This window comes from Chiloscyllium plagiosum, chromosome 27 (genome assembly GCF_004010195.1).
Source record: "Chiloscyllium plagiosum isolate BGI_BamShark_2017 chromosome 27, ASM401019v2, whole genome shotgun sequence".
NCBI classification, from domain to species: Eukaryota; Metazoa; Chordata; class Chondrichthyes; order Orectolobiformes; family Hemiscylliidae; genus Chiloscyllium; species Chiloscyllium plagiosum.
In genome coordinates this window covers 27,470,088-27,492,128 of record NC_057736.1, presented here as the reverse complement: position 1 = coordinate 27,492,128, position 22,041 = coordinate 27,470,088, and the positions used below count along the sequence as shown (strand labels likewise).

At 39.7% G+C, this 22,041-nt stretch overlaps 1 protein-coding gene across 24 annotated transcripts in view; it reads left to right on the top strand.

Annotated features, from left to right (window-relative positions):
• macf1a (microtubule actin crosslinking factor 1a) overlaps positions 1 to 22,041 on the top strand; it is a 604,319-nt gene that overhangs the window by 411,585 nt on the left and 170,693 nt on the right. For all 24 annotated transcript variants that reach the window (XM_043717780.1, XM_043717784.1, XM_043717779.1 and 21 more), the window contains 9 exons: positions 304 to 537; positions 1,710 to 1,961; positions 3,526 to 3,754; positions 4,009 to 4,325; positions 5,495 to 5,671; positions 11,983 to 12,106; positions 14,345 to 14,553; positions 14,958 to 15,275; positions 16,236 to 16,402. In XM_043717780.1, the coding sequence (XP_043573715.1) occupies positions 304 to 537; positions 1,710 to 1,961; positions 3,526 to 3,754; positions 4,009 to 4,325; positions 5,495 to 5,671; positions 11,983 to 12,106; positions 14,345 to 14,553; positions 14,958 to 15,275; positions 16,236 to 16,402 (2,027 nt within the window). The remainder of the gene's footprint in view (positions 1 to 303; positions 538 to 1,709; positions 1,962 to 3,525; positions 3,755 to 4,008; positions 4,326 to 5,494; positions 5,672 to 11,982; positions 12,107 to 14,344; positions 14,554 to 14,957; positions 15,276 to 16,235; positions 16,403 to 22,041) is intronic.

The following is a 22,041-nucleotide window of genomic DNA, read 5'->3' as shown; positions in this document are numbered from 1 at the left end:
TGAATGAAACCAGACCATCACTTATTGCAACTAATGCTGCAACACATTTTTCTACTCAGTGAATTCTTAAGGCTAAAGAAATCGAAGGATATGGGGAGAAAGTTGGAACAGGGCACTGAGTTGGATGATGAGGCATAATCACATTGAATGGCAGAGCAGACTTGAAGCGCTAAATGGCCTACTCCTCCTCTTTTGTGTTTCTAAATCATGACCCTGGAAATCGAATGATGCAAACAGTGTACTTTAATTGTCTTGTGCAGAAATGCTATTCTATTGATTTTTGGTGCTATGTTCCCTTTTTAGGCTTTGCGAAAAGATGTGCAATCACATGCTTCTGTGGTGGAGGATGTAACCAAAGCCACACAACGTCTATTGGAGGAGAATCAAGGCAAGCTAGATTCTGATGAACTGACAGCAGTTGAAACAAAATTACTGGAAGTAAAAGCTCAGCACCAAGTCTTGTGTCAAAGTACTGACACACTTCAGAAGCAAGTTGACAATGCATTAACAAAAGCTGTCCAGCAAGAAACTGAGAAGGTAATACACATTGTTGATAGGGTGCCACCAATACCACTCTTGCACTGGAGAGTGATACTCAGACACTCAGCAGTGATAAAGACATGAATGTGGTAACAGTAATTTAATCATTACATCTTTGCTATTGCTTACCTCTTACAGCTGCATAAAAATTGGTGATTTAATCTTGCAAATACCAAACCTATAAATAGTAATCAGGATTATGACAGTGTGATCTATATTAGAATGCTGTAGATTAAAACATGAAGTTGAAATCTGTTGCAAATGTCAGATGCCGGCAATTTTTTTTTTAAAAAAGCCGGCCTGTAACAGTCCGACATGGTGCAGACTAAATAGTAGAGAGTGGAAATATGTCACTCAATGGAAGGAAGTCCCACTCTTGAGCTGATCGCCAACCAGTTCATCCAACAGCTTTTACAGTCCCAGCACCAGTAGAACTGAGAAGTAGTTGTTTCTGTAATTGCAAATAGGCCCAAAATGAAGACACATTTATTATGATTAGATTAGATTACTTAGTGTGGAAACAGGCCCTTCGGCCCAACAAGTCCACACTGACCAGCCAAAGCGCAACCCATCCAGACCCATTCCCCTACATTTATCTCTTCACCGAACACTACGGGCAATTTAGCATGGCCAATTCACCTAACCTGCACATTTTTTTTTTTGATTTGTGGGAGGAAACCGGAGCACCCGGAGGAAACCCATGCAGACACGGAGAGAATGTGCAAACTCTGCACAGAGAGTTGCCTGAGGCGGGAATTGAACCCGGGTCTCTGGCGCTGTGAGGCAGCAGTGCTAACCACTGTGCCACCGTGCTGCCCACATCTGAAATGGGCCATGTAATATTAAGGCTTGGTACGAAACTCAATCGCAGTTGCATTATTTATCTAAGAATATTATGTAGATTGCCTTTTTTTTGTCATGCAACAACCCAGCATATTCTGGGAGCAGTTTGAGAGCAACCAAGATGGCAGGGAATTAACCACGTGTAATATTTTGTCACCCCCACTCCTGTACTGCCAACAGCACACCCCACCGGGAGCTGTAAAATCCAACCCACAAACTTCTTAATGATCATTTCAGTTCTTAACAATTTTCAACTTTTCTAGATTTTATACATAAGTTTATCTTTCTTCAAATGCTATTAACTTTAAAAATGTAATTATTTATAGGCTCAAGCTGTCAAAGAATTTGAAGAAAACAAGGGTAAAATAGATGGCCTTTTAGGGTGGCTCTCAGCCATGGAACAGCAGGCAGCATCGTGTTCCCAACATGTACTGCTTCAGGAAGAACCGAGCTTAAAGTATGAAGGTGGCAAATTAGAAGCATTAAGAAATGATTTACAGTTACAGGGCCCGAATGATGGAACAAATACTGTGGCTGAGATGGGTGTAAGTCTGAACCACCAGCAGCAAGCACTAAAGGTATGAATATTTCAGTCTGTTTCCGATTAGAGCACTTTGTAAAACAGTTGCATAACAAGATGATCTCTGTTGCTATATTGACTTGACCCTTAATATCAAACAGAAACTAGGAGAAAGTGAGGACTGCAGATGCTGGAGATCAGAGCTTAAAAATATGTTGCTGGAAAAGCGCAGCAGGTCAGGCAGCATCAAAGTAACAGGAGAATCGACGTTTTAGGCATAAGTCTGAAAAAGGGCTTATGTCCGAAACATCGATTCTCCTGTTCCTTTTCCGCATGACCTGCTGTGCTTTTCCAGCAACACATTTTTAAGTATCAAACAGAAACAACTGGTATATGTGTGGGAAACCCAGCAGATCTGGTAGCACCTATGGAGAGAAAAGTGTTTAATGTTTTGAGTCCAATGACCCTTCCTCAGAACTAGAAGCAGCTAGCAAAGGTGGTATTTATGATGGGGTGTGTGAGAGAGAACGGTAGAGATTAGAGCCCACTTTCTCTGCTTTTTGGTTCATTCCTCTTTCCCTTCTAGCTCCACCTTTAGTATATTACCACCTTTTCCTAGCTACCTCTAATTCTGAAAAAGGGTCATTGGACTCAAAACGTTAACTCTATTTTGTCTTCACAGATACTGTCAGATCTGCTGTGTTTCTCCAGCAGTTTGTTTTTCTTTGTTCCAAATCTCCAGCATCCACAATTCTTTGTTTTATAAGGTGTTAAATGTGTGTGTTATTTATATTCTCATAACCTTCAGGTTTTCTGACGCCATTCCTGAGGCAGGTACAATTCCAGAGCTCGAAGTGTATCTGGTCTGATGGTGAACAGGCAGTTAGGCTCTTTAAGAGTCTTGTCAAACAGAGATTGAGGAGGTTGATTGAGGGTAATGTCCCTGTCTCTGGATTGGAAAGCCCAGGTTCAAGTCCTTCCTGCTGTAGAGGTGTATCATAACATATCTGCTCAGGTTTATGTTAAAAATGGCTAAACATGTCTACTGGGAATTTTCCAATCTGAACCAAGTGTCCTAGTCTGAATGAGACTAGTTCAACTGCCTGTAGGCATGTACCCAACTAAATTGCTTCCTTTTAAAGGAGTTCCTGTCTACCCTGCCCTCTGTGCTGGACTGGCTGCTTTATCTGCTTTCTTAAATGTTTTAAAATGTGCCAAAGAGGCACCTTCCTTTATAAATTGCCATCTTTGGTACTTTTTACTAATCATTTCCTATACCCGTGTACTGCCTGGAGCACTGAGGTTTTGCCCATCATCCTTAGCAGGACAAGAAACTTGTCACTATGTCTATTGGCAAGTTAAAATTCCAATAAATAACTGTTCACTCTCGCGCGCTGTCCTCTCGCACGCTCGCTCTCTCTCCAACATCACTCGCCTCACCCCACCCCAAGGGCCTTGTTTGTTTAATGTCTGGTCATCTTCTTTTACTGAAAATCAGGAAGACTGTTTTATCATATTTCAATTGATCTTGTACTAAAGAGACCTAAATTCCTGAAAAAAGATTTTGGATCATGAAAACTTAGATTTTCCTTTGTAGGCAGATCTATATTCCTTTCTTTCAGGTCAGTCTTGAAAGCTTGTTATCGCAACAGCAAGATTTCTTATTGGCAACGCAGTCAGCTCAATCCTTCCTGGACAAGCACAGCCATAACCTTTCACCAGAACAGAAAGAGCGACTGCAGAATAGTCTAAATGAGTTGAAGGTACAGTATGAGACAGCAGTTTTGCAGACAGAAACTCAACTGAAACATGTGCAGGTCCTGCAAGAAGAACTCCAAAAATTTCTAAAAGGTGGGTGAATGAATCACATTGCTTTCCGAATTTCAAAGAAGCCTGTTTACTTGAAGTGAAAAGAATTGTGAATAAACTTAAATGAAACACTAGTTTTCGAGAACATGATTGGAATTAGCTGTAGTAATTGTTCTGAGATAGAATTAATTCTAAATAATTTGATTTCTTTTTAATGGTTTCCACTTTCCAAAACATAAGATTTAATCCAACATTATAACGATATCTGTATAATTGATACCTTTTTGTAAAAATAGATTATGGCGAGTTTGAGGCCTGGCTAATCCAATCTGAAAATGAACTTGAAGAGATGAAAGTTGGAGAAATGGACAGCGACTCATTACAAATCAAACTGCAAAGACAGAAGAGTTTCTCTGAGGATATTATTTCTCATAAAGGAGATCTAAGATATATCACAATCTCCGGACAAAAGGTCCTGGATACTGCAGATGCTTTTGCTGAGACCAATACAAATGAAAATTTTAAGACCCCCATTGATCCGTCTGTTACCAGCACACTAGTAAAGAACAAGTTGGAAAATGCCAAACATCGCTATAACACACTTCATTCCAAAGTAAGATACTTTTACATTAAGGAAATGAAAGATATTTAATGTCTTAGATTATATTTTTAAATTCCAGAAAAACACAAGATAAATCAATGGTTAATATGTGGTTAAATAGACAATGTCGTGGGGGCCTGCGTAGTTCAGATGTCTTGTAAATAATACTGGCATGGGAGACAGTAACCTGTTATTTTATCGCCTGTCTGTTATGACCATCTTAAGTGCTCCGAGTCACTTCAATTATGCACAAGCAACTGCAACAAGTAATAGCATCCTAGTAAATAAACCTTTATTTCCTGGGAAGTATAATTGTACCAGGCTCGACTTCAAAGAAAATTAAAGCCAAAACACAACATATTGAAAATTGAGGCAATTGTTGAGCTGCTGGTCATAATTGATATTGTTCAATTTGAAAATTAGACATTTAGAATTATTGTAATTTTGTTTTTTATTTTGTATTTTCTAAATGCTAGTCCTGTAAATCAAAGAATAATCTTTTGATTTTGTATCCTCTTTAAATTAAGTGGTTGGTGGAGTGAAATAGAATACTTCCCACTTTGGGCCATCATTGTTTAATCATTGATTATTCCTAGCTTAGTACAACACAGACTGGGCTTGCAGAAAAGTTCATTTCTTCTTGAAGCTGTCTGATAGCTGGGAGTTACCCTAAAAACCCACCTATTTTAACATTTCTGCTCCTTGTGCGCATAACAGTGAAATGATGTTGGGATAAGTCTGAGAAGGTGGTGGAGTTCATTCTGGAGTTATGAGGGATGATTCCATTATAACTTTCTAAAAAGAACTAGATAAGGAATTGACAGAGAAAAAATATCCAGGCTTATAGAGCAACAGCCAAGCAATTGTGCTAATTGGATAGTTCTTCTAAACTGAGTGTCCTCCTGTCTTGCATCACTTTTGATTCCAGTCTTCTCTCTTCTGATTTGCGCATTTTTGATGGTGCTCTATCAGCCTTGCTATTTCGTTAGTTTTCGAAAAGATATTGCTGCTGAAAGTATCAAATGCAGTGTTATGAATTAATTAAACTTTCAAAAACACGTGGCAGTGTATTTTTTTCTTGTGGGTTGGATATTCATTGAATTATGCAAAACCGACAGTGTGCCATTTTAAAAAAAAAGGAGAGTTTTAAAAATCCATGTAATTATTTGCTTGGTTCACAGTGCAATAAACTTAGTTGTCACCTGACAAGTATGTTGGAAAAATACCAACATTTCCAAGAGGTTTCCAACGGATTGGATGTGTGGTTAGAGAACTCTGAGACAACTGGAGACAAGCTTCTGTCAGAAACAATTTCTTCTGATCCACAAAGCCTGCAGATGCAGCTTGAGAGTATCAAGGTAAAACCATTCACTCTAAAAATATTAATATAGAGATTTCTTTACTTGTAAAGGCAAAACTGTAAAAACTGCAAAGTAATATTATGTATTATAAACAGTAATATTAAAACCCCTAAAGTGAATGCAGGAGGGTGTGCCAGAAATATCACTACCGAAAGATGAGGCATTAACCCGGTGAAGCTACCATACGTGGACTAGTTGTATACCAATCTGTGGAAGAAGTATATAATAGACATTTACGCAATTGTGCAAATGGATCACATGTAAGCTATTCAGGCCTGCCATATCCAGTCACGAATGATTGTGGACAATTAAGCAACACACTTTGGAGGTGGCTCCCCAAATATCTTCATTCTCAAAGATGAGTGAGCCCAGTGCATCAACGCAAAAGACAAAGCCAAAACATTTGTAATCCCCTTTGCCCATAAATGCCAAGTGGATGATCCATCTGCTTCCCATAAAGGTCCCCAGCATCCCTGACATCTTAGCCAGTTTGATTCACTTCATGGAAATTATTATTAATGTCAGTGGGATGTAAGATTTTTCCCAAAAACACTATCTAATTACTACTTAATTGTGATGGAGGGTGTGATATTTTTAAACATATTATGATTTATTTTGGAGTTTGGATTTTGAGCTAGTGCAATGTCAATTTTGATCTATATCTGTGAGGAGCTTTAATATTGTAGTCTTTCTGGAGCCATTCAGGCCAGACCCCCACAAAACATTTCAAGAAGGTAGCCCAGACCTAACTTTTCTAGTTGTTTAGCAGATTAAAGTGGATATTCCAGGAGTGATGCAGTTGGTCAAATAATTCAGTTTTAAACAGAACAGAATTTATTTACAGACTACCAAATGAAACATGAACAAAATAGAACAGAATATAAAATAATTTAACCTATCTGAAAACCCAACCGATTCTATCACAACTTAATAATGCTGTTCTAATTTTCCTGCAACATCCCTATAAACATATGTCTTGGTGAAATGGTAAATTCAAACACAGGTTCTTACAAGAGAGATGTCAGAGCAAATCAGCTAGGGATCATTTGCTGAATGGATCCTCTTATCGTTCCAGCAGCTGTTTCTCTCGGTCCCCAGATAAAACAAAACCAAACTAGAGGAATCTCTGGTCTAGGGAAACTGGCCGCTCCCCTTTTATTGTACAAGTGTGTTCAAAAACAAAACTGAAAGCCTTATCCCTAATTATTGTCTTAGGTAATCTCTGTTGGGCATAGCCTCTGACTGACCAGAACCTCTGCCTTTTACAAACCCTTTTTGAAAAAAACCAAGGGCAACATAACCTTCTTAAAGGGTCAGCATCGTAACACCTCCCCCTTTTTAAAAAAAAGTGAACCATCAATATCCAAATATGGCTTCATTTTAAAACTCCTTTAATCGTACATGGTTAGTATACTGCAATAAATATACATTACACTGACTATAGCCATGCAAACATACACTTCTACATTCTATTTCAGTCTGTTTACTCCTGTCACTGAACGCCTCATGCAAGTCTCAACAATGTGTCAGCAGTCACGTTTTCTCGTCTTGCCACATGTACAATTTTCAAATTGATTGGCTGTAATAATAAGCTCCACCTAAATAGTCTGTAATTTTTGTCCTTAAGTGGCTCAGTGGTTAGCACTGCTGCCTCACAGCGCCAGGGACCTGGGTTCGATTCCAGCCTCTGGTGACTGTATGTGTGGAGTTTGCACATTCTCCCCATGTCTGCGTGGGTTTCCTCCGGGTGCTCCGGTTTCCTGCCACAGTCCAAAGATGTGCAGGTCAGGTGAATTGGCCATGCTAAATTGCCCATAGAGTTAGGTGCATTAATCAGAGGGAATGGATCTGGGGGAGCATAATCACATGACAGATTTCTTTCTGTCTGGAGTCCTTATTAAATAGTTCACCTCACTCAACCTCCTTTTGACTTGATAAGGTCCACTAACCTTTGCTTTTAAAGTTTACCTATCACTGGAAGTAACGTGAACACTTCAACTCTGGTAGCAAGTTTTTGATTTCTTGTCTGCTTCCTGTTTCATTGTATGCTGTGATATTTTTAAATGCTGCCTAGCCAACTCCTGCACTAATTCAATGTTGAGATTTTTAATATATTTTATAACTTTATAATATTTTATAATAATATTTCAACGCGCCACCACACACTGCAGCACAGAGGAACTACGTGGAGCAGAGGGAAATCACCTATACAGTTTATTCAAAAAGAATGGGTACCCAATGAACATAGTTCACTGATTTCTCAGCAACAAAGCCAAGCAAGCAGACAAAACGTGTCCAGAAACACTGGCCACACACCCCTACATCAAAGACACCTCAGAAATGGCTGCCAGGCTACTCAAACCTCCTGGCATCATGGTAGCCCACGAACACACAAAAATAGCAGCTAATGAACTTGAAAGACCCTAAACAGACAGCAAGCAAAACTAATGTCATTTACAAAATACCTCAAGAACTGTAACTAGCACTACATTGGACAAACAAGCAGAAAACTAGCCACCAGGATACATGAATATCAACTAGCCACAAAAAGGCACAACCTGCTCTCACTTGTATCCTTGCATACGGATGAGGAAGGACAACACATCCATCTTAGAACAAGTCAAACAGAGACACGCACAGAATTCCTAGAAGAATGACATTCCAACCAGAACTCTATCAACAAGCACATTGACTTGGATCACATTTCCCATCCCTGAGAAAACGAACAGGAAATGACTTCACCAACCCAAGGAAACCCAAACATATAAATATAAATAGGCTACACCTCCAGGGCTTCATCCAGAGGCTCACTGAAGATGTTACCTAGTATGGTGATAAAGTATCTGAAAATGAATATTCCAGCTCAGTGAGCAAACCTACATCTAGATTTCTACTTTGACACAAACAAGAGCAAATATATGACAATCAAACAAGGTCTCTGATAATTCCACTTCATCTTTCTTGTTTGTATTCTTTGATCTCTCCTGTTTCAACTGGTGACTTTATGACCTTGTTACCACATAGTCAGGAGAAGTCCCAGGATATACTTCCTGTCATACCTCAGTTGCCTGATTTTCCACTGGCTTTTCAACCACAGTAGGCAGCACTCCTACCTGTGAACCGACTATATTGTTAGCAATGACAAATTGTATTCCTGAAGCTGAGCATTTTTCCAGTACTCCTACCACCAATTCTCCACTTTTCACTGGACACTCTAACCTCATTCTACATAACTGAGCACTACTTGTCTCATCATGAATTCCACTCACTAGCATTTCTTTCACTAGTAGTCATTCAGAGGTACATATATCTTCTCGCAACATCACAGATTGAGAGGATCCTGTATCTCTTAATATTGTTACCTCTTTGCCTGCTGCTCCTGGCCTACGCGAGTAAACTTTACCTTCACAGGTATATGGTTTAAGAAGATCTGGCTTTTCCTCCTTAACCAACCAGGTTGTACATTCTGGCGCAGCTGTATAGCCTCCACTGTGCTGGCATCCCTGACATCTGATTTTTGCCTTGTCTTATCCACGTGCTGTTTCCGAAACAACTCGCCCCTCAGACAAGCTGGAATTCACCAGCATCTCTTACGCCATACCATCTTTAAAAATCCATTGTATACCAATTCACACACTGCCAGTGCGGGGTTGCCCTGCATGCATGCTGACATTTTTACCCTGGATATGACAGATGGGGCATATTTGACCCCTGCTTTGCAGGCAGGGTTCTGGACAGAATGGAGCCAATATGGGACTTCCTCTTCATCTTCCCCCAGGGCCAGCTGTGGAGTCTATAGCCCCAGACAATCCCAACTTGGTCAGAGGTTGCCAGCTGGGTTTAAAGTACTCTTTTTTTATTTTTTCCCCATCTGGAGGAATGGCCAGACTACAAGAAGGACAATGTCTACTTTTCTCCAATTCGCCAGGATACGTTCCACCATTATCTCCCTGATAGCTCATGCTCACTCTATCTCTGTTACTGTGCTTACCTTCCACCAAAGTTCATACTCCACCATTCTCAATATCGTCTGCAAAATCTTCCTCACTCACTGTCACTGAACTGAACACCAGTAACTCTGCATGTCTTCTGCACTTCCTACACACCCACATTCCCACCTGCACCAACAGTAATAACGGTGTCACTCATTTTCATCTTCTGAAGTACCACCACTTCTCTCAATCCATGAGGAAAACAGGTAACAACAGGGTGGAATGAGCCAAGGCATCCTGCGTCACATGGCTTCTCACATCTTATGAAAAGAATACCCTGATTCTAACTGCCTTGGTAGAACCTGCACTAGAATTGGAGATTGTCCTTGACTCACTGTGCCAAGAAAACTTGTGTAGGTTCTCCCCTTAACTTTACAGAGGCCTGCTGACAGCTATTTCAAGCTTCCTGACTTTGTGTGCGCAAAGAGGTATGGCAAACAGCAGTGAAGCACAAAAAAGCAATGCAAGACAGGAATACTGTGAGCACTGAGAGCAAGGAAAGAGTCTAGCGATACCACCTGCGCAATTTAGTTTGTTAGAGCAGCACGAGATACAGCCTTAAAGAGCCAAAGCATTCTGTAAGTAGGCCTGAGATATGCACTGAGGGTTTCCTTAATTTGGCACATGTTGGCTGCCAATGTCTGAACATGTGGTGCATGTGGCCAGTGTCCATGGAGCATGCGCCGAGGTGTTGGTGCCTGATTGCCAACATGGAAATCATTCAGAGCAAATGTTGAGTTGAATTTGCCAGGTGCTCACTCCAGTTTTCCTTCTTGAGCTTTCCTGACGTCAAGGTGGAACTATGTACAAACTTGTAAGGGTAAATATAACCTCGTGATGTGAAATTTTGTCTCTGTATGTCCATATAGCAAATTAAATCTGGCAAATTTATCATCCGTATAAATTATTGTGTAAGATTGATTTAATACTGAAGAGCCAGAAGCATCCTGGCAGCAGGATAGTGTGCAATAGTTTTTAAATTCGCTAAATCACGATCTTTATACAAAGGCACATTGTCAAAAGTTTAAAATATATTCTGGGATGTGAGCTTGGCTGGCAATTATAACCTATCATTAATTGCTGAATTGAGTGCTTTGCTACACCACTTCAGAGGGCAGGAATGAGACATATGATAGTAGTCATAAATTGGACAATTTTAAAAGGGTGACTGATTTAAGGACATTACAGTACAGTATGATACAGTACACATGCTGCTATTAAATGTTTTTTTGTCTGTAGAATAACAGTGACAAATCCAGATTTTACAACTGTTGGTTTAACACTGGCAGTTAATGTTTATTTAGTTTTAGAAGAAATCCTGCAGGAACTCTTAATCCATGTCACAGTCTTTAATCTCGACAACTTTCTCTCCTCCCTTTCCCTGAAGGATGAATATGGTGCCTGTCGGCAACAGCCTTTTCAATATTTTCTGCACCACGAAACTCTGTCAGCAGACTTAAGTGGTACCCAATTTGTTGCTCTAACAAATATCATCCTAATATATTCCAAGCTACTGGATGTCGTTCAGAAGACTAAGCCTCAGCTAATTTTTCCCTTCCCTAATCAAAAGCAATTGAGATTATTTCTAACACATTAATAGCCTTCCATTCTGTATGAGAGTGGAAAACTGGACTATGCTTTAATATATCAAGCCACGAAGAGGAGCTATTGAATAAAAATTCAACTAAAATAAAGAATAATGATAAAAGTCAAACTGAAACCCAAACCCTGTAAAGTACCTTGAGACACTTTCCTACGTTAAATGCTAGATAAGAGTTTATGTCATAGAAATAGAATCTCTACAGGTGTGGAAACAGGCCACACTGACCCTTTGGGCAACATTCCACACCAGACTCTTTCCCCATACCCTTTTCCCTGTAACCCCCCCCCTACATTTCCCGTTACTCACGCACCTAACCTACACATCCCTGGACACTATGGATAATTTGGCATGACCAATCCACCTAACTTGTAGGTCTTTGGACTGTGGGAGGAAACCAGAACACCCGGCGGAAATCCACACAGACGTGGGAAGCATGTGCAAACTCCACACAGCAAGATGCCTAAGGAATCGAACCTAGGTCCCTGGTGCTTTTGAAGTATCTGTGCTAACCACTGAGCACTGTGCTACCCACATTTGCTGGAGTTTATTTATGATTATTGAAGCTGTTCAAATTATGTTCAGTGAACATTATTTAAGATTTTAGTTACCATGTAATTTGTATTTTACTTGTACTTGTGATACTGCTTGTGTACAATTCCTGGAATCATTATAAATTTATGCTCTGGATGTCTCACTGAGTTGTGTAATTACAGGTGCTTCAGGAAGACTTAGATGAACATCAAGTCAGTGTAGAGAAGTTACAGCAAGCAGCAAAATCATTACTGTCCTTGGATGATGACCTGATTCTGAACCAGAATCAAATTCAGCAAAGAACAGGTATAGTTACAAAACAATATTTCCTATCAACAAGTACTGCAAGTTTCTTCAGTACTCACAATGAATCTGAAAGAAACTCCAAACTATCTGAACCATTTTTAGAAATATGGTATAAGTTGTGACAGTTTCAAATATGTTTGTTTATTTTCATTTGTGAGCCCATACATCCATTGCAAATAGCTATCTGTCATATCACCAATAATGAAAAAACCTAATCAATTGTTTTAGACTGAAGACTTGTATGGAGTTAAAGTCCACATATAAAATAAAATAGCAATACTGTTTTAAGTACAGTACTGTTCCAGACAAACTACGTTCAGAATGAAGTTTAAACTTATGAACGATGTAGTGATCCAGGCAAGTTATGCCAGAAACCTCCTGGTATTGTATAGCACATATTTATTGAATTATGTCTTTGCTGTAGTGGCACATAGTTCAAGTGTTAAGTCGTTTGAAAGTACTGCACGAGAAGTTCATAAATCATTGAGTTGTGGAGTTAATCCTACCTAGTTTGGAGATGGTGAAAATGAAAACAGGACCAAATGGGATTTTGTGCAGGGACTCCTCTCAATCACAGTTACATATTTGTATCAAAATAATGAAGCAAGTAATTATGTCAGAGTCATGCTATACCAGCCAACTGTTTCAAAAGTCTTATGTTATTCATTGAAAATCAGAATAACTTTAAACTCATACAAACGCAATAAAAGAATTTACTGGAATCTAAAACAAAGGCAAAAACTGGCGCAAGTAGTGCTTTTGTCAGAAACTATAATTAGTAAAGATAGTCAATGCATAAAAATGAAAAATCTCAGTTTTTCTGTCCAGACTATTTTGTTTGGTCGGTTTATGGGGCAGGTTTGCTTGTGAGTTTATTTGGTGGATAAAAGCATGATGGATATGAGACTGCCAAATAAATCTGGTGGTTTCGGGCATGTTAGTGGGGGAAATATAAAGATGTTAAGTGAAAGCCCAACAACTCTGACTGAAGGGATGTTTTCCTAAGGTATGTGTAGTGATTGTAACAAAGTCAGCCAAGTGGGCATCATAGAATATGATTGGGGTTGTTAATCTGGTCCAATCAGGGAGCCCTAGCTGACAGATAAGGGCACGGTGGCACAGTGGTTAGCACTGCTGCCTCACAGCGCCAGAGACCTGGGATCAATTCCCGCCTCTGGAAACTGTCTGTGTGGAGTTTGCACGTTCTCCCCGTGTCTGCGTGGGTTTCCTCCAGGTGCTCCTCCCATAGTCCAAAGATGTGCAGGTTAGGTGAATTGGCTATGCTAAATTGCCCATAGTGTAGGTGAATGGATAAGTATAGTGGAATGGGTCTGGGTGGGTTGCTCTTCAGAGGGTCGGTGTGGACTTGTTGGGCCGAAGGGCCTGTTTCCACACTAAGTAATCTAATCTAAAAAACAGGAGTATCAGAGGGGGCTGGCTCTGAAGAAGCTGATTCAGTGACAAGGACTGTCAATGTGTAATTAAAGGGTGACTTGGTGATAGGATACCAGCATGATCCTGTTGGATTGTGGAGCATAATCAATGGGCTAACTGGCATACCTTTCCTGGGAGAAAGAAAGCACTGCAGATGCTGGAGATGAGAATTGTGTGTGGTGTTGGAAAGACACAGCAGGTCAGGCGGCATCTGAGGAGTAGGAGAATTGACGTTTCTGCCATATGTCCTTCATCAGAAATGAGGCTTGTGTGCTGGGACGGCTGAGAGATAAATGGGAGGGGGATTCGGTTTGAGGGAATGGTAGCTGAGAGTGCAATAGGTAGATGAAGGTGGGGGAGAAGGTGATTGCTCGGAGCGAATGGATGAGAAAGGCGATGGACAGGTCAAGAGGGCGGTGCCGAGTTGAAGGTTTGAGACAGGGATAATCATTTTCTCCCCCATCTTAGTCTACCCATCACATTGTCAGCTCCCTCCTATTTTCATCTCCAACTACCTTTCACATAAATTCTTTTCAAATAACCCCCACCCCCGCCTGTCTCTGACAACCCCCTCCCACCCCCCTGTCTCGCTCATGCTCGTACTCTGTACCCTTCACTGTCCCTGCTCCAACCTTTATTTGCCCTTGTCCCCCTCTCCTTCCCTCTACTTTACAACTGACTTGAAAGTACAAAATAAAATTCACTTTTAATGACTTCCCTTTGTCACTGTAGAACCTGCTTTTACTGAAACTGTAACTTTAAATTTAGCTACATGTTGCCATATTTACATTTTGTTCTTTTCAGATTGTATCACACAGAGATATGAAAACTTGACAGAGCTAGTGTCAAAACGCAGTGAGAAGTTGCAGATGGCAAGTGCTCAGTCCCAAAATGTTCAAGAAGGCTTGGATAACTTACTGGACTGGTTGGAAGACATTGAAAAGAATTTGAAAAATCAGGATAATTTATTGACTTCATGTGCTGCCATCCAGGATACCCTTGCCCAAAATACTGTGAGTTCTCTCTCAGACTTGTGCTTTACAGAACCGTGAAATTATCATAACTTTGTGTTCCTATTGCTATATTTTCATGATTTTCTAGGAGATTCCTTTATAAACATTGAGATGTTTGGACAGCTTGTGTTTCGTTGTGAATATTACCTTTTATCCTGGCAGTAGTGTTAGAATACCTAAAACTATTATCTTATTTTCTGTTTTTTCTCCCTAGTCCTCTCCTGCCTTTCCTCCCCTCTCCCTCTGTTTGACTTGATTGATCTCTCTCTCTCTACATTTAACTGGAGTACAACTGACAGGAACGACCAATAGCTACTTCCTAAAATAAAATTATAATGTATACTGAAGTTTTAAGATACATAATTGTTTTCATTCTACAAAAATAATTTTTTTTAATCTTTTAGAAATTAAAGCAGGATATCGCTAGCCATCAAAGCAACATCAACACAATGCAGGAAATGGTTTGTGGTTTCATTGAAAATGCAGATGGAGCAACTGCTTCCTCGCTCCAAGAGAAACTTGACCAGTTGAACAGCCAATTGGGAGCAGTATGCAGTGAACAGCTGGAGAAAGAAGAGAAGTTGAGAAAGCTGCTGCCCAAAATGGAGCAGTTTGAGAAATTGGTACAGGACATTGGACAGTTCATGGACAGTAAATCACAAAGCCTGGCAGCTGGAGCAGATCCAAATAAAGACATTGCTTATTTTTCACAGAGAATGCTGGTGAATACGATGCTTGTAAACTTGTTTCTAGTTGTGATCCATCAGTTTTTTTTTGTTTGTAAAATGAGCACTAAAAAGCATTAGATGTAACTTATCACTAATGCACTTCAATTAAACATATGGGCAATTAATATGTTAACTTGCCAAGCCGTGTTCCAGACTCAACTACCTTAAGCTGACCTTCACTCTACCATAAAGTTAGAAGTGGATCTGCTCACTAAGTTGAGGACTGTAGTCATTCAATTTGAAATTCCTTGGATAATGAAGTGGTCTTTGTTTGCATGGAACAAGATCTGGATGTCATCCAAGTTTGACTAATAAGTGGTAAATTACATCTGTGCAAGAAAAAGCTGTTTCACTTACTATATTATTGCCTCCTTTCTTTACCACAAACACCATAGGGCCAGCATTGACCAGAAACCTAACTGGATACACACAAAAGGCCATAGTTACCGGAGCAAATAAAACACTGAAAATTCTGTAGGGAGTGGCTGAACTGCTGACTCCTCAAAACTGTTTCACCTACAAGTGATGAGTATGATGGAATTCTGTCCACTTGTTTGGATGGGTGCAACTGTAAAGAGAAAGTGAGGACTGCAGATGCTGGAGATCAGCGTCGATGAACGTAGCACTGGAAAAGCACAGCAGGTCAGCCAGCATCCAAGGAGCAGGAGAATTGACATTTCTGGCATAATTCATCAGGAATTATGCCTGAAACGTCAGTTCTCCTGCTCCTCAGATGCTGCCTGACCTGCTGTGCTTTTACAGCGTCACAATTTTCAACTCTGGGTGCAACTGTAACAGCAATTGGGCCAACCAGGACATAACACTCTAGTTAGTCAGCATCCTATTAAAATACCCTGTTCACAATAATACTTCATTCCCCAGCATTTGTATTGATAAGCAAGAGAAGCCATGCTATTTTTCTTAACTGCATCTGACTGTATATGTTTACCATAGGAGGAGAGTACAGAAATGGTAAAGCAAAGTGAAGATCTGCAGACTCTACAGCGACTGGCAGAGGAGCTGACAGCATCTGGCAATTTGACAGACAAGAATCAGCTCGCAGAAACTGTCAAAGACTTGACCAGAAGATACAAACATTTAGAGCAAGATGTTAAGAAGAGGTAAGAAACATTGTTCTATTAAATGGCTTATCTTAGGCCATTTTGTAGCTGAATGTTAATTTTGTAGGTAGCATAAGTCCAAAGTTCATAGAATTAATGTGTTATTGCTGCATTGAGAATAACACATTTGGACTAAAATATCATAGTTTGGCATTGAGAAGATTATCTCAATGTAAATTATTGTTATTTTAATGTTAAATCACTCATTTGGAAATAGATAGATTTGACATGATGTGTTCCTATCCTTTTTATTTCCACCATTTTCCATCCAAGAGGCTGATCAAGTGACCCAGTTCCAGAATCCCTTTCCACTTCTGCCAGCTGGTCATATACTATAAACCAGTATTCAGGTTCAATATTTCAACCCCTTTAATGCCTAAATATTTAGCAAAACAAGCAAATTTACACCCATTTCATTAATGTGATGGATTGAAATAAGGATAAATGTTTAGAATGAAAAGTGATAGTTTATATTGTAAGTTGGTTTCTCCACACAGATTCTTCTGTTGCTTTGCTTTCATTCCTTGAGTGATGGAAACCACCCGGGTTAAATTAAGAAAAGCATCAACTTTTGACAGTGCTATTTGATAATTCAGGGAAATCTCTTAATATTTGGAGTCAACTTGTCCAGTTACATTTTTGGGGAAACTCTGATTGAAACTCAGATGAGATGTCCAGGAGATTCTTTTTCTTTATATAGACAGAGCCTGGCAACATGGGTACTGCAGAAAAATCTGTCCTTCCCTGCAATGTAATTCTTTCAGGAGAGAGAATACATCTTAATATTGTCAATGCCATGAAGACATTGAGAGAGCAGGAGTGCATTATTGATGTAAAGAATAGCTTGTACTGAAGTGCTAAACGGTTTATTTATAGAAAGTGCCAAAATTTTGACATGACAACTGTCAAGTGCGTCCATGGAGCAATTGATTGACATGCTCACTTTGTTACATAGAACAGAAAATATTCATGAATGAATTTACCATTATCTCTGTATCATCCAGGACCTCTTGCAAATCAGTAGATTTGTTTAGACAGCGAGTGCTTTCTTATGCATATTGTATGCATCCAAATAACATTAGGAGTAATAACCCTCTGATTACATATCACTACTGCACTGCACCTGCCAGTCATTGACTTGCTTCAGTGGTACAGATACCAGCACGTTGTGACCAGACAGTATTGTGGTGATTTATGAATTTGTAAATCAATCACAAAACAATCTGTGATTATCTTGGTAGGTCACATCTGACCAAACAAAATATCTTGGTGTATTGCCTCTTTATAAATATATCACATGTGAGTCAGAAAGATAAACTAAACCTCTGTTAACACATCTAATGCCTTTATTCAGTGGTTAAATTGGGACATAATTAGTAATGGCATTAATTTGACATGATGCATGCTGTTTGATATTGGCATTAATTGAATTAGTTTTAGGCCTCCTAAGTATTTGCATGCTGTGTATGCAAGCACAGGCACTATTAGTGCCTTTGCTAAGTTGAGACTTTCTTGACTTCATAACTCTGTAATCCACTAGTATGAGGCTTCAAGGGCTTTAAGTATGTTTCCGATGAAACATTAATCTTTTTTTTTCCTCTTCACAGAAGCAGCTGAGTATTTCTAGCATTTTCTGTTTTATTCCACATTTCCAGCTTTTGCAATATTTTATTTTTATACTGCTTTGCTCATCATTAGTTGCACCTGTGTCCATTTGAAAAACTTGGGTGGTTTGGCCACGTGTTTGCAATTTGTCCCCTGGAGTCTGCATATAAAGAGGTTTTAGATTGTTAGTTGATGACAATGTGCCACATAGCACACCACAGTTGAGGGTATTTAGCAGTTCCAGTCCAAAGGTACGTGTTTCATGTATTTTTTTTGTCATATTTACATTTGCTTGATCATGTTTTATGCATTGTTTCAAGATTTTGCTTCCTAGCCTGAGATTCGCATGTTGAGTTAAAATTTCTGGTGAGACAACAATTACTATCAAGTAAGCTGGTACTGGCAAGACGAATATCATAATTCACTTCTTATCACAATGTTTTGTATTATTCTTAACACTCCCCATCTGTCCGTTTGTCACTCTCTTATGTCTGATGGATATAGTTGTAATGCAATTTATACAACTGAAGATAAAGCCCAAGCCCCCTCCTCCATGTTTGAACTATCCAGAGTATCTATCAGGATTTGCTGTCAGACGCCAGTTCTATGTCTGGAATTGTATACGTGGCCCACATAAGACAGCCAACGTTTGTTGATTCTCTTGGAAGCTTGCACTGTGACTGGGTTTTCTTTTGGAAAATAAAAGCAGACCCAGAGAGTGGTGATTGTCATACCAATCTTCCTTGTGTGCTTGATACATCAAGGGGACTTGTGAGCCCTCTCTCCTTGCCAGGTCAGTTGATTGCAGGCTGTGTAATAACAATGGTGCACTATATCAAGAGAAAAATCAACTACAGTTACCAGGGATTATGCTGGGCACAGCATCAAATTATGTATTTTGTTAAGTTTTTCACTTATTTTTGTATCTGCCTGTTAATTCTCGAGAATGCTTCTTGTGAAATGTTTCAAATTTTGACTATGTATCTTTTGAGGACCAAACTCATGCTTATACTTTGTTGTGGTTCAAAGATGAAACTGAACTCATGGACTTCATTGTTGTATTGATAAGTAGCAGTTTGGAAAATGGAATTACACCTTTTTAAAATCAGTTTGCTGCAAAGCAAAATATTTGCAATGTAGCAAGGAATCTTCAGGTTTTCTCATGGTTCTTTTCAACAGTCAGTGTTGCTACTGGGAACCACTAAAGTCAATAAAAGATAATGTAGTGAGCCTTCCAGTGCATCACTTCTGGCAGCATCGATCAATGCTGTCTTTGATGCCAGTCACAATACAAATTCTAGTTTTTATTCTATTTATGACCTGATGGCAATGGATTGTTAATTAAAGTGCTTCAGAACATAGATACTCAATCAAGATATTGGTAAAGGAATTAACTCCTACTGTTAGGACACAAAGACAGCTAAATCAAATCTGTCTCCCTATCCATGTATTTGCAACATAGTGAAATTAAAGCATTCAGTGTCCCTCAAAATTGACCCCAACGGTTCCTAACCAGACTTTTTGAATAACCATTAATAAACTTTGTGAATAACTCATACTGTACACCAGAATTATAGTTTTCAAGATTTAACAATTTATTAATAATATAGCTTCAGCAGAGGAAGCTAAACAACCAGGCAATCTAATTAATGTATTTGATTTAAGTCCAATCTTTTGAATCTAATGCCTGCACTCATGCAGACAGATAAAGGATAAATCAAAAGAAAAAAATAATGAGACCTAACTGGCCAGTTCACTTAAGCCATCTCCATGATCCGTAATCTCACAGGCACGTGGGATTGTATCTTGCTTGGATTCTGGAGAGACTGCATGCAACTAGCTTCCTGTAGACTCTGAGGGATGTTCACTTAATATTTGTAACTGAGATGCTATTCTCTGAGCTTTCAGTAAGTTGATAGTGAAAAAATAACAATGAAGCAATCAAACTTCTATCTTGAAGTTTTAACCAGAACAATCCTCCTGACTTAATTGCCTTTCAAAATCAGTTCAAGCATTGGTTTCTCTTTGTTAATCTGGTTGTCTCCCTGTGAGACCCCTGTTAACTTTTAAACATCTGCCACTTGTTTAAGCATAATGCATCTTTGGAACCCAAATATTCTTTAAACAAGAATTCTTTGAACATTCTTTTGAGCATTCTTTGAACAGGAATCAACCTGCAATTAACTTCCAGGCCTGGCCTTGTAAGCCAAATATCAGTTTGTTTCATTTTATTTTTAAAACAAGCTGCTGCTCACAGTCCAAAGGTCAACTTCAGCTCACTGATATAAACTCCAAACCAAAAATGATCAAACTATAAAATCTAAATAATTGTAAGACCAGTGAGAGTTCTAACACTGCATATTTGCTAATTAGTCAAATTTGGAGTTCCTTAACCTTCAAATCAAGCTTGTTGCCCAATTTCAAAAGGGCAAAATGCTGTGCATACCAGAAAATATACTATGGTTTAGTTTTGAGTCTAAAATCTAACCAAAGGGTCAAGTGAGGGAAGAATCAACAATATGTAAATAAAACCAAAGCTGCTTTGTTTTTGGATAATCAAAACACTGATCAGACATCAAAACATGCCCTGGCTCAGTTAGTTCAAATAATTTAGGTTTTACTGTATTATTGTTCAGTGAAAAGGCAGGGGTGCACCTTGTTGAAGGAGTGAGGGAAAGAATGGGTGAACTTTGAAGGGATTGGGAGGTGGCAGCGCCGGCGAAGTTGGGGTTTGTAGTTGAGCCATGTCTTGGGGATGAAGGATGGGGCGGGGGGGGGGGGGATTTTTCAAGAGTCTGGTACTTAATGGATGAGAGAAGGCAGGGGAAGCTGGTGAGTATGTCTTGGTTGAAGGAGGGAGTGAGCTATATTGTGGGGTGAGGGAATGGTTGGTGATTGTGTCTCAGGGTTGAAGGAGGGTGAGCTGTATTGCAGCAGTGAGTGATGGAATGGTCAGCGAGTGTGCCTCAGGGTTGAAGGAGGAGAGTGACCTGTATTGCTCTGGTGAAGGAGGAGGTAAGCCTTATTGAAGGGTAGAGGGAGGGATTGAGTGAGCCATGTCAGGTTGGGTGGGAGGTGAGATATGGAAGTAGGAAGTGGTGAGCCTTGTTAAAGGGGTGAGGAGTGTTTGCCGAACATCTCAGTGAGAGGAGGTTATAGAAGTGCAGATGTTCGGTTCGCCAAGTGTTAAGTTCATGATGAGAGAAAGCATGGCTGCATTAGAATTAAGACTTGGCCCCTTCACACTGTCCATGCATCCCCTGTGGCTGGGTGGCGCAGTGGTTAGCGCTGCTGTCTCATAGTGCAAGGGACCTGGGTTCTATTCCAGCCTCTGCAAACTCTGCACACAGTTGCCATTCTCCCCGAGTCTGTGTGTGGCTTTACTCCGGGCGGTCTGGTTTCCTCCCACAGTCCAAAGATATGCAGGCTAGGTAGATTAGCCATGGGAAATTCAGGGTTACAGGGGTATGGTAAAGGATTGGTGTGGGTGGGATTCTCTTCAGAGGGAAGGTGTGGACTCGATGGGCTGAATGGCTTGCTTCAATATTGTAGGGCGTTTATGGAGCTGGCATCAGAAGGTGAAAAGCGGTCACTTCAAATTGCAGCCTCTGTTGGACACTCCCTCTCCAATACTAGTTAGAGTGGGGATCCTTATTTCAAAAAATAAAGACTGTGTAGGCCTATTTGTATGTCAGCAATAATCTGCATTATAGGTAGGAGTAAGGCTAATGTGGATTAGTGAAAGAAAATGTGTTGACTAAGGAATTCTTGATGTAAGATTGAATAAAGATGTCCGTTTGCAAATGATAAACTTTTCGCGTGTTGGATGATGGAATACCAGTTGGGAATCCATTTGAGTTTGGATCTGACAAAGTGAGGATTTTGGGTAGTTAATGTTTTGGAGTTATAGAAGCTAATAGTCATTGTGCTGTGATGTGGAGTCTGAAAGCTAAGCTCAGGATTATAAACTGTGTGCTCGATTTATCAGAGTTGAACATTTGGACATAGGTGAACAGAGCAGCAACATTATCTCA